This window comes from Dreissena polymorpha, chromosome 13, assembly GCF_020536995.1.
Source record: "Dreissena polymorpha isolate Duluth1 chromosome 13, UMN_Dpol_1.0, whole genome shotgun sequence".
NCBI classification, from domain to species: Eukaryota; Metazoa; Mollusca; class Bivalvia; order Myida; family Dreissenidae; genus Dreissena; species Dreissena polymorpha.
The window spans coordinates 19,754,458-19,767,742 of record NC_068367.1 but is presented as its reverse complement, the minus strand read 5'-3'; the positions used below and the strand labels follow the sequence as shown (position 1 = coordinate 19,767,742).

The window sequence follows — 13,285 nt, the reverse complement described above, 5'->3', positions numbered from 1 at the left end:
TTGCAATTATAATAAACATAGTATAAATTAATAGTCATGTGATTTTTGAAAAATATATTTTTAAAATGTTTCGTATGAATAGCCATAATATAAATAAATGCATTTGAGGTAGAAGATAAAACTCAGTTATTAGAGTGCCCGCTTTGTTGAAAGTCTCCGTAATCTGAAGTGCCCTTTATCGGTAAACAAAGTGGCTGCAACTTTATGTATGCCACCTATTACAAAATGTACTATCTTTGTTTATATTTCATTGAATGCTATCAAAATTTCAGTATTTGAAGCACAGTGATTACTCTACATGCTGGAATAGCAAAAAATTTCTTGCAATAATTCTAAGTAGTTTTATTTTGTTAAAATGTTTACTGATCATCCAGTTTATGCTGTTTTCCGATCAAATTTTCTATTTTTTGGGCAAAACTGTTCCATTCTTCCGTGAAATTGTGTATTCCCAATACAAAAGGATACACCATTTATCAACTCGACCATGTGTCTTGTCTTAAAAACTAATCTTTAGGATATAACTTTAAATAAAACAGAGGAACTTACCTCTAGCGCGTGGCGTTTGTTGTTCTCTGTTAGTGAAGTGCCATCCGTAAACGAAGTATTCGCATACCCGGCGTGAGAAAGTAATTAAGAATATTGTTGATTATTAAGCCCAGTGTTCACAGATCGCGGCTTATTGTATGCCTATTTTTTTTTTGTTAGGTAGGGTAATTTCTTAGCTGTCATTAAGTTGTCGATATTGGGTATCTTATCAATTATATAAACTTTCAAAAGTACGTACATCGTATTTAGCAAATACGGGTTGAACATCTTCAATTTCACCATTTACTAATGTACTTTATCGAACTATCTTTTTGTCAGCTCGTATTAATGCTGGCAATGATGTTATGTACATTTTAATTAATGTATTATTTATGTTTATCTTGATATATTACAATATACCGAATCCACAAGCCATAGTTAATTTGGTCGGCATTTGCCGTATATAATGTACGTGTCTTGCGTATATAGCAAATATCACCATGGAGACGTGTGTGTATGATTTCGAGCCTACGATTACAGTGTTGCTTTTTGCTCCTGAATATGTAGTGCAGTATTTTAACTTTGATATTTGAATACGGTGATATTTAAAACTCACGGACAACACTTTTCACATTTGTATAGACAATTGAGCAATGTGAACGTTTACAATTCGTTGATGTTGTTATGCATATTTTGTATTATGCCAATACCCAAGCTGTTGAATATATCTCAAAATTGTGTAGACAGCATTTTTTTTTTTTATTTAAACTAAAATTTGACATGGGGTTGATTTAAGCAAGTCGCGGCTTTCAAGTAAGTAAAATGATGACACCCACTATACTTTGTATATTACTTTAATAGTAAACACGCAAACCGCTTATATTAAATGAAGCGCCAAGGTAACACACATTGAACCCAATCGTGATTATGAGCGAACAATTTAACCGCATTTGCTCATAAAAGTTATAGTACTTTTTTGCAAACAATACCTATTCAATACTTATATAGCGACAGAAATCTGATTTATACCACTGAAATATGATATGATAAAAAGAACGTTTCATTCCAACTTCTATCAAGATAGTCAACATAGGTTGAATTGTGGCCTCTCCAAGAGACCGCCGAAACCTCATTAAGAATAATTAACCATCTTATCAACGAACATTTGCTTATGTATCAACGACAAGTATACCAAATGGTCCGAATTTACAGCTCAGATGACATAATATTTCAAAGAGCAGCGGAACCTCGGTCGACAGATACTTAATCAGACAATCTTAACAATAACTACCACAATGTACAGCGTACATGCTTATAAAGAGCCAGTTTAAATTATTTAATGCACGTAACCCCAAGAGGATGTTTGTTTTGACCAGATAGCTTCCATCTACAGAATCACGTGTCAACACATTGGAGATTACGGATGTTTGTAAATTTAATGATTGTAACAAACTTCTCGGACTTTTATTAACCAACCAATTATTACCGCCTTTAAAACTGATGGATGCTGTTAAATTATTATTAAATTTCTTATATTCCACAAGCACTGCATTGTTATTCATAATCAGCAGGGATGAGATTGGCAGATGGTTTTCCGGATAATTGACGAAATGTGCGTGCTATTTTTCTTCAATTAGTTTTTTTCATTGTGTAATCTTAAAGTGTGCATACACAGTTAGCTCTTTGGCATCGCTCGATCACATGTTTGGGTATGTGAAGTTGAACATAAAAAACGTTATTCCAAAAGGCAAAACACTGGACCTTAACGATACAACGACGTATAAGTATCAGAAATACTCAAAATCAACGAATATTTTGCAAAATATTTCGTAAAATAAAGTTAAACCATAACAAATCAGTGTTCCTTTTTGCAATAGCCAAAATGTCAACGCTAGATGTGTTATGGTAACATAGATTTAAGGAGATACAAAACGCTCGTTTTATGTGCGACAATATATTCAATGTACTTTTCCGCCACGATATCCGAACATTTACAAGCAACCCGAGACTGGCTTCGGGCAGCGTCGGAAGAACGACGTATTCATGAGAACATATCTAGCGTTGAAATTGTGGTTATTGATATAAGAAACATTGATTTGTTATATGTTAATTTTTTTTCGAAATACTGTACGAAATATTCGTTGTTTTTAAGTGTTTATGGGCTTTAAAACCTTACGATGCGTACAAGTACATGTTCTGACCCGGGCATGTCGGACACCCAGAAAGCTTATCTGAAATTGGTTTAATTGACTAACGATTCTTAATTGCTCGGTAACTAACGTCCAAAGGTACATCCGATAAAGACATCAAAGACTAAGCGCAAAACTATTGAAACACGTATGCATTACATACACAAGTTACAATGTTTTCTCACCGAACCATAATAATATCAACCAAGAGTCAGCTTGCAATAGAGATAGTCGTTCACTGAAAATGTTAAATTATTGTGTGATGGAGTTGGAGGACAAGCGCTCGTAACATTTATTTTGTGATCATTTGTTTTAAGACAAAAACGAATGGAATATGTATCCACCATGCAACCGAATATCTTTTTCAACGTTTTCTAAAGAAGTAACCTGATAAAAATGGCGGTAAGTGAGTGTCGTTTATATATGCAGTTTAGTTTGCATGTAAAAAAAATATAAAGAGTTATCTAGGTGGTATTCAGATGTTCATTGCTTAGTTTATGGTTTAACCCTGTGATTATGCTTGTTTTCATCCGTCCTTTAATAAGAACTACGTGCATTCATCCGTCCAATAGTCGTGCACTTGTATTTTACAGCAACAGCAACGTGTGTATGTCTGGTAATACTAATTGAGGAACATAAAATATGTTGGAGATCTGTATGAATATCCACTACGCCACGGCGATTTCGAATATATACTTTAAAACAGTATAATATATTATATCATAGAATATTATGTTATATTAGATAATGTTCATAATAACAATGTTGTCTTTAAGGAAAAACTATAAGTATTCGTCAAAGCAATCTGCTGCCTATAACCTTGTGATAGTTTATATGATAATAAAAAAGTCAGTTTTGGGAAACTCATTATCAAAGCAAAGTTCATATCAAACTATCCTTGCACAACTTTTTCTTTAAGACTATGACGTACAACGTTACCAACGCAAACAACGAAACGCCAATCTCTGGTCCTTATGATGACATCAGTAACGACGCTTACGACTTCGGCGTCATTCACGATTTTAAACAACTGGACGAGCTGGCAAAGGTATCACTAGTATATCGTGTTCTAAATAAGGACAACATTACCGATTTTTGTATTGTATTGAATAATAGAATAATGATATTTTCACACAAACAACAGTTAATTATTGGATATGCGCAGACGTGTAACAAAATCAAATTAATCGATTAAAATACAATGTCTTATCATTATACCTTGCATTGATTTATTTTATTACAAGATATGAACACAATGGTATAGCCTATCATTTTAGTTATTCAAACGTACAGCATATAAGTTTATAAAAGCTTCTCTTGGCCAATGTAAGGATAAGGGAGTGAGAATTGTAATCGTGAAAATCAATAACCTCATTGAGATTCCAGAATGTATTGTTTTATTTGTGTTTGCCAAAGCAATTAATTGTTACAAACTTCAGATATATACATTCAATACAAAGAAAAGTTCTCATTTGCATTTAATCAATGTCTCTTTAGTTAAGAAAAGAACGTGTTTTCTAAATATATGGTTAAGTGTATGCTTCTAGAAGGCTTACTTTCTTGCAGGTCTTTGACGACGTGAATATTACGGGTGCCATTGGGTTTTCCATCATTGGCATCGGGATATTTCTTACCATCGCCGACAAAAGGCTTCGCGAAATACCTCAGATGTGGCATCTGTTTCAAATAATGTTACTTTCTGTTCTGATGGGAAGCATTCTGCACCCGTTGGGACATTTTGGAATGATTTTGTTTGACAACGGTCTGTGCGAATTCGTGATGTACTCGGCAGAATACATGAGTTTTGCGTCGCCATTGCTGATGGTGGTATTTCACGTGGAGGTTCTTTTCGCCAAAGCAATCCCGCTATCTCGTTGGCAGACCAGTGAATTCTCGAGATTTTGTATTCTTAGTCTTACATGTTGGCTCTGCGCCAGTCTCCTAGTGTCCCATGTGGTTCTTACGTTCAACACTAAGGAGACATTCTGCTTGCACATACCGTTCGAAGCCGCGTGGAACACGAAATTCGCACTACGAGAGGTTTTGCCGATGGTCATATGCGCTCTGTGTAACACGTTGATGATCGCTGTCAGTTGCTTTAAGACGTTTAGACGAAACCTGCGAACTGAATCGTACGGACTGCACCAGGTACGATTCGAAGGTACAGGCGACGTTTCAGAGTGGATGAGATGTTGTCTGATCCTCAACGTCATTTTACTAATACGCCTCGTCGCATTGGCTGTCTTACTGAAAGACACAAACTTATTCACACCGGATAAATATAAGGTGGCGTTTTTGCTTCATGTTTTCCACGCGCAGTCTTTCTACCTCGTGCCAATGTGCGGACTTTTTATATCCGGAGTGCGCCGTAGCATAGCGGACGTGTTGTGGAAGATTGTTGGCGTTTTTCGCGTTGCAAAGGCAGATGATTAATTGGCCGTCAGCTTTGCTAACATCTCTGAAACTGCGTAGTGTACGTTTAAACATTTTTGGAAGATGCGTGCTGCATTTTTACAGATTCGCTCTAATGATGCGAAGTGTATTTATTGGACAAATTTTGCATAATTTTCAGAGAATAAGCTTGACAGATTTATATCAATTTGAAATGCACTCTGTGGGACAAGCACAATAATCGGTCTATTGTTAACGTGTATCAACATAAATGTGTTTTCTAAGTTTGTAAGAGTTTTGTTCATTTGAGGCACTTTTTATCTCTTTATAAGAGAATATTAATTCACCGTTCGGATATTAACTTTTGTGCGAAAAGTTGGCTAAATGATTTAAAAACATTAAGTGTTCATTGAATCAACGTTCTAATCCTATATGTTGATTATGATTTGTTTGCCATTGATTTAGCACATATTTAACAGTATGTAATGTACGTTTTGCCAGATTCCGTATTGTAGTTTGCTGTATATATTATTTAAAGAGTATGTAGACTACATTTTTCTCGAACCAACGGGTGAGAAAAGTATCTGCATGACGTCTCTTTAAGACCCTCTTTATACCAATAATTATTATTATTATCATGCACATAAACTATAAATTATTTTGAATAATCGTTTGTAAAGAGTGTATTAGAATTTAAGTTTGAAAGCTCTTCGTTCAAGCATAACGTGTGATTTACCGTACGGTAAGTAGCAAACGCAGTGTACAGCTTTGATTCAGTGGAGGCGACTGAATGTATGGCGTGCATGGAAACAATACGATAAATAATCACCGATGTTTATTGTTTATCTGATTTGTATGATATTTTTTGGTTTTGTCAACTTAATTTCCTTTCTAAAGGTTTTTGCATATTGATTTTATGTTTGTAGACTTTGACGTTAACACTGATATTGCACATTTACTGTAGTGTTATGGTAAACTCATTACATATCTTTAAGTTGGAAGTATAATGTTTATAAAGTTTGTCATTGTACATTTTAGGTGACGAATTTATATAATAATACAATTTTAAGTATAGGCTTGATGCGCATTTGTTGAATTATTATTATTAACCTTGTAAATAAATTACAATTATGTTGGATCATTTAATTATTGACGTCATTTGTGTATTATTTAAATATCAAAATCAAGTTACCATTTACGATATCTACGTGTCTTTATTGGTTGTTCTTATGTTATATGCATACATAATAAGAAATATACAATACATACATACATAATATATATATACACATTTATATAATTATCAAATATAATTATTACCTATTTGAATGATCATCTATGTTTATGCATTTTACATTGTCAGTTCAATGTATATCAACTTAAAATGCGTTAGTCCTCTCCTCCAAAAACAAAACCAAAGAATAAAAAATAAACAAATCAAACCAACAACAACAAATAAACAACACCATACACATATCATGAGTACCACTATACTTATCATTTATTGACTTTTATCTAATTATTTCATATTTCATTGATCTTAGTTAGCTAACTTATCTAAGGATAAATTAGAGCGAAATTTCCACATACTCATTTTCATGAAAAAGCTTACACGAGTAGTTTATTGACATTATTGTTTTATTTCCGCTTGGCTTCTTTTTGTTCTTTCATACAAATTGTCTACACCAGCTAACGAAAACCATAAATGGTTATAGGGAACACATGACATCTGTTGATACGAAAATTGTTTTATATGTATGACACACAATGGCGATAACTCGTTCAGTTCAATAAGTTTCGCTTAGCTTTAAAACATTTCCCGTACATTCCCGCTGGAGGTGATTTTAGTCACTTAAAGCAAGCGGTATATAGGCTTTCACACAAATATCTGTGTTCACCATTTTAATCTACTTTATTCTATTAAATCATAGCAAACTTAGTTTTTGGTTTGTCATATGAATATCAATATTACAAAAAATGTTATTTTGGATTCTGCTCAGGCTGGTCTAAGCTCACAAACATAGGCAAAGAGAATCTTGCATGAAGACACTTTTTCATAATAACTATTTAACATGTTTTAGTTCTTTTTTTAAAGATTCCACGCAGTGGAAATAAATAACCCAAACAAATAATCAAAACAGGTCCTGATCATTTAAATAGTTGCTTATATAAAATAGAAAAGTCTGAGCAAAACAACCATGTGTAAACATTCATTTTTTACCAATCATTTAAGGAAATCGGAAATTTTCGTTACTCATCGGAGAAATAAATCAAGTAAATATTAACCATACAGTTTCATTTTTTCAGTCAATCAAAACTTGAATCACATATTCGCTTTATTTAAACATGGACTTTCCAATACAAATTTGATAAAGATAGTCAACATGCTTTGAATTGTGGCATGTCCTATAGAAAATGTTATGGAGTCTAAATATCCAGCTCAGATGCCATCGCACTTAATATATAGCAAACAATAAAACACCAAAATCTCTGTATCTGGAGAGACATTATTGTTTATATCACCTTCTTTAATTTAATAACAGAACACCAAGTATTAACATACGATGATTAAAACTTGATTCACCGCCTTGGAACAATCATCGCAAAACTTCAGGGGTTTCAACCCGCTTTGAGGACTAGCCGAATCTTACATTTGTCACAAAATGAATCACCAACCAAAGGAGCGTAACATTTTTAATCACACTTACGTATGCAGACAAAAACTAAAAAATGAATGGCAAAATGTGACGCTCAAATCGAAAGAATTTGATTTTAGTGACAACGTATAGTAAGTGTCAAACACTTATTAAAAATAATAGGTTATTAAATGTTTAATCTTAAATAATACCAGTAATCACAATTTACAAATAAGCGATGTATCTACATATTTTTTTTTTAATAAAAAAGGTGTTTATTAATCAAAGCAATAGCTCCACCTCAAATAGCAGTGGAATATCTATAAGCAAATATGTCATCATACAATCTTAACAAAAAATGTGCGCCACATTTGTTAAAATTCATAGCGTACATCCCTGTATAGTTAGATAAATGCACTCGGAGTCAGCTTGCATGAAGGAGTGCCGTTTATTGAAAATGTTACATAATTATTTGCTTGATGGGAGTCGAGGACATGCGCATGTACATATAATTTGTGCACATTTGTATAACGACGAATAGTATTCGGATATTCACGCTGAAACTGTTTATCTATCGAAATAACCTGATTACAATAGCGGTAAGTGGGTATATTTATATTTGCTGTTTACATTTGATTTAACAAAAACGTATATTAAAATACTTTTTCCTCGTGTAGTGTGTCTGTTAAAAACTTAAAACAGCGATAGAAAGCTTTGAACGGATTCACATATATGCGCGAGATTTATCTAAGTGGTACTTGCACAGTTAATTTAATTTGGGCATCTATCCATTAAAGGATACGTACGTTTCTCCATCCTTCCAGAAATCTTACACTTGTGTTATAAAGCTACTTGTATATGTCTGTTAAACTAATAGTAAGATGGACGTGTAATGTGTTGATAATCTGCATTCAACAGATTCAGAACAAGAGCGTCCTGGCGGCTACTTTAAGAACCACCGCATTTCTAGTCGTCCTATTATATGTATAATGAGTAAAGGTCTATTTATGTTTATACAGCGTGTACTTATACTACCAGTTCTATATTATATTACATTATATTATATTATATTATATTATATCATATTATATTATATTATATCATATCATATTATATTATATTATATCATATTATATTATATTATATAGTATTTTATTTTATTTTATTATAACAATTTGCTATCCAAATCATTGCACTATTTAATATTATAACAGAACAGTCAGTTGTTGAAACCTATATCACAGCCGGTTTCTATAAGATTAAGAAGTACACCGTTACCTTCGCAAACGGCGGAACGACATTCTCTGGTCAAATAGATGACATCAGTAACGACGCGTACGACTTCGGCGTCATCCGCGATTGAGATCCACCGAACATCAAGGTTCAGTTATCACGAGAAAATCGTGTTGCTAAAATAGAACCGCCCTGTCGATGTCTGTATGGTATTGAAGAATGAAATAATCCTATTTTTATATTACTATCAACAGAGGATATTGCAGAAGCTGTGGTGTAATAAAATCGACATTGGATTTACTGATTTAAATTAACCTTTATTATCACACCACATTTCAACATTTATTATTCAAATATATAAGCAAATGATATTTTTGAGTAGACTCTTTATTTTACTTATTTATAAATAACACTTGTTATTTAGTATAATTTTACATGACCAATCTAATTACTACAATTACGCAACGTGAAATGAAACCACTATTCAGTGCGATGAACCACACATCTAATGTGGTAAAACTATAAAAAGATTAAAATCATTTCAGTTTTGTAAAATAATTATTACGTTCTCGATTATTTTAAATATCATTATTTTAGATGCTTAATGCTACAGGCAAATCCATTATTATACACGTAACATATATAGGGTATACTGCACTGTTCATTGTGTGTTTTGCTCATGTTCGAAGAACAGTGCTTCACTTGCATTTAATAAATATATGATAAAAAGTAATTATTGTTATAAATATGTAGTTGGTGACTTACTGTTTCCAGATCTTCCATGACGTGAATTTAACGGGCGCCTTGGGTTTTTCCATTATTGGCCTCGGGGTATTTCTCACCATCGCCGACAAAAGGTTTCGCGAAATGCCTCAGATGTGGCACCTTTTTCAAATTATATTGCTTGCAATTGTGATGGGAATCATTCTGTATCCATTGGTACATTTTCACACAATATCTTTTGACAACAAACTATGCCTTTTCGTGATGTACGCAGCTGAATACATGTTTTTTTGCGTCGCCATGGCTCATAGTGGTATTTCACGTGGAGGTGCTCTTCACCAAAGCGATTCCGCTAGCTCGTTGAAAGACAAGAGGACTCACGAGATTCTGTTTTACCAGTCTTATATCTTCGCTCTGCGCGAGCTTCCTAGTGGCACATGTTTTCTCCAGGTGCCACACCGAGGAGACCATCTGTTTAGAGGTCCTGAGCGAAGACGCGATGATGACACAATTCGCACTTCGAAAGGTTACGCCGATGGTCGTATGCAACCTGTGTAACACGGTGATGATCGCTGTCAGTTGCCCCAAGAAGTATAGACGAACATCGGGAACTGAATCTGGTGGATTGCAACTGGTTCGGCACGAAGATACTGAGGACGTTGTAGAATGGATGAGAATTTGTTTGGCTTTCAATGTCATTTTACTTATACGCGTCGTCGCATCTGCTGTCAGTTTGAGAGCAATGATCATGTTCACACCGAAAGATCATAAAATCATGATTTTGTTGCACGTTTTCCACGCGCAGTCGTTCTACACTGTTTCTATGTGCGCACTTTTCATATCCGTTGTGCGCAAAAGCATAACGGACGTATTCTTGAAGATCGTTAGCATTTTTCACGTAGCCCATGACAATGATTTATTGGTTATTAGATGTGTGAACATTTCTCAAACTGTGTAGCATGCTTTTGAAAATTTCCCAAGATGCGTAATGCACTGTAAGGATAACAACACCCATGAAACGTTTCGTACTGTTTTGGCATATGGTCACTTGCCTTTAAATAAAGTACCACGAAATTGTGTATAATAAGAATGCACTACTGCTCCAGCAGCTGGACTTTCACTTCTATATATAAGGAACTTTTGTGGAATTTAAAGAAAATTAGAAAACTCGAACATAAAACACACAAATATGCGTAATGTTCGTTGTAGGAAAATCATTATACGTGGTATGTTTCCACATATAATTGAGCCGTGCTCTGTGTAAAAGGTTAAATGCATGTGCGTCAAGTTTATTCCCATACTAGTTTGTGAAGACCCCACAGGCTAATCAGGGACAAACTTTCCGCTTTTATGATATTTTTCGTTTCAAGAAAGCATCTTTTTAGCAAATTTCAAGTTTAGGCGGAAAGTGTCGTTACTTATGAGCCTTTACGCCACTTTACGCACATGCATTAAACCCCCTTTTATAAGGCGAGGTCCAATTAATACTTAAGTGCGCATTTATTTTCTGCGTTAGAGGAACGTGTTGTCTCTTTTTACATAAATTTACAAACACTTTTCTGGTATTCCCCTAGAAACTGACAGAATGCACTGAACATTTAGCTGAATGTTTAGGATTACGTGTACATGGAACCAATTGTCAAAGATTTTGTGTTGATTTACATTTTGCAATGGAATACAACAAACTATGCTGTCTGTGGTGTACGTCGAACACTTTGTCACATGCCTTAGTGAATGTTGTTGCATATATTATTGTGCGAGTGCGCACAATTTGTTTTTTGTTGAACCACTTATTTGGTGTATTTAGACTATGGATCATAATCATATGGATAAATTGTACATAATATTTCAATAAAATTATCTATTATATACTCATGAATGTTTATTTTATGCAATATTAATTCAAGATGATTAGAGAAAATATTTTTCCAAATGCGTTTGTTCTGTTTCAACCCAACCAATCACAGCCCCTACCCTTAATTCCCTCAAAAATACAACAATAACAAACAACAAACAAACAACAGTATACGATTCAAAACAACATACAAATAATAACAGTAAGAATGCCGCTATAAATAACATTTATTTATTTATATCCAATTATCGCAATGGCCTTCACTCATGATTATTGACTCCCAGACATTATTCAGCTGAAAATAAAACACATACCGAATTTATTTCTACATCAGTAAGCTGAATATCCACCTGGCATCATCATCATCATCATCATCATCATCATCATCATCATCATCATCATCATCATCATCATCATCATCATCATCATCGTCATCGTCGTCGTCGTCGTCATCGTAATCATCATCATCATCATCATCATCATCATCATAATCATCATCGTCATCATCATCATTATCATCACCACCACCACGATCATCATCATCATCATCATCATCAAATTAATATTATTAATCGCTGTTTTCGTACACCGACCAAACTACAAAATAACACATATTAAAATTCACTGAATAATAAAATATTGTGGTTTTTGGGTTATTGCCGCAATTGATGAATTTACAATTGTTCATGAACTTGTGAGTTTTTTCCAGCAGACATGGGCGAGAAAAGGAAAGACAATTTACGCGTGAATGAAATATCTGATGTGACTTTCGCCAAAAAACAACGATTTCGGATGAAAGCATTAATAAGCATATGTACAAGAAGTCGTGTGTGTATTCTCGAGGACAAACATGTTTTTATTCTTCAGGAATATTGAGACTCTTAGCTTGCATGCACACACGTCGAATAAAATGGTATCAGTAAAATGGTCTGGTCTGTATGATGGTTTAATACCTCCTGTGAAACAAACGTTTTATGAACAAATGACGTCATGCGTGACATCATAATGCAACGAAAACTAACATGAAAGTACTTTTTGCGTGCAAATATATATATATTATCAAGTCAAAAAAGATTATACTTCAAATTCACAAAATTAGAATGTTTTTAAAAACATAAATGTTTCAATTGTTTTTTTAATGGTGCTCAATTATTATAATCATGCCTGACGACCTTGAGTACTTATGTATGTATGTCAACATGATCAGTGTATTACTTGGCAATTTTTCGGTAGATTATTTTTGTAATGTAATTTAACTTCAAAATACAAATCATGTAGTTATAATCCAGTACTATAACGACAAAGTTATTTATCATTGTTTCTATTTGCAATTATATATGCATGTTCATGTAACGATATGATTGTGAATCTTCAATATTGTTATGTTTAATTTTTTTATGTTTTGATAACTTCACTAAATACGTTTCAACAAACGCACTAGAATAAGGGGCGTCCCTGCCCTTAAGGCAAACTGTCTGGTTCATGTAGCTTGTAGGTATGTCCTACTGTTCTCTTTCTAAGTTCCTGTCTTTTATCAGGTCAAGTCTACAGTATATGTTGTCCGTGAATGCAGGTTAACGATAAATAGCAGTTATGACCCTCTTCAAGTCTTGTTTTAAAACCATATAACCGTTTCATACGAAAAACGTCTTCAGGAAGTAACACGTTGAAATCACAATGGGCATTTTATAGCCTTGGGAAAGGCAATTGACCTGTTTAAAGGGAACGGTCAT

The 13,285-nt window shown here is 33.8% G+C and overlaps 1 protein-coding gene across 1 annotated transcript; it reads left to right on the top strand.

Annotated features, from left to right (window-relative positions):
- The first annotated feature begins 2,894 nt into the window (after positions 1-2,894).
- LOC127856330 (uncharacterized) lies at positions 2,895-6,175 on the top strand. The gene is made up of 3 exons (XM_052392466.1): positions 2,895-3,116; positions 3,634-3,762; positions 4,281-6,175. Exons 1-3 carry the CDS (start codon positions 3,111-3,113, stop codon positions 5,145-5,147), a joined length of 1,002 nt encoding a protein of 333 aa, XP_052248426.1. The 5' UTR covers positions 2,895-3,110; the 3' UTR covers positions 5,148-6,175.
- Positions 6,176-13,285: the final 7,110 nt, after the last annotated feature.

Coding starts and splice junctions, on each gene's coding strand:
- LOC127856330 (XM_052392466.1), top strand. Junction 3,763..4,280: donor AACTGGACGAGCTGGCAAAG/GTATCACTAGTA, acceptor ACTTTCTTGCAG/GTCTTTGACGACGTGAATAT.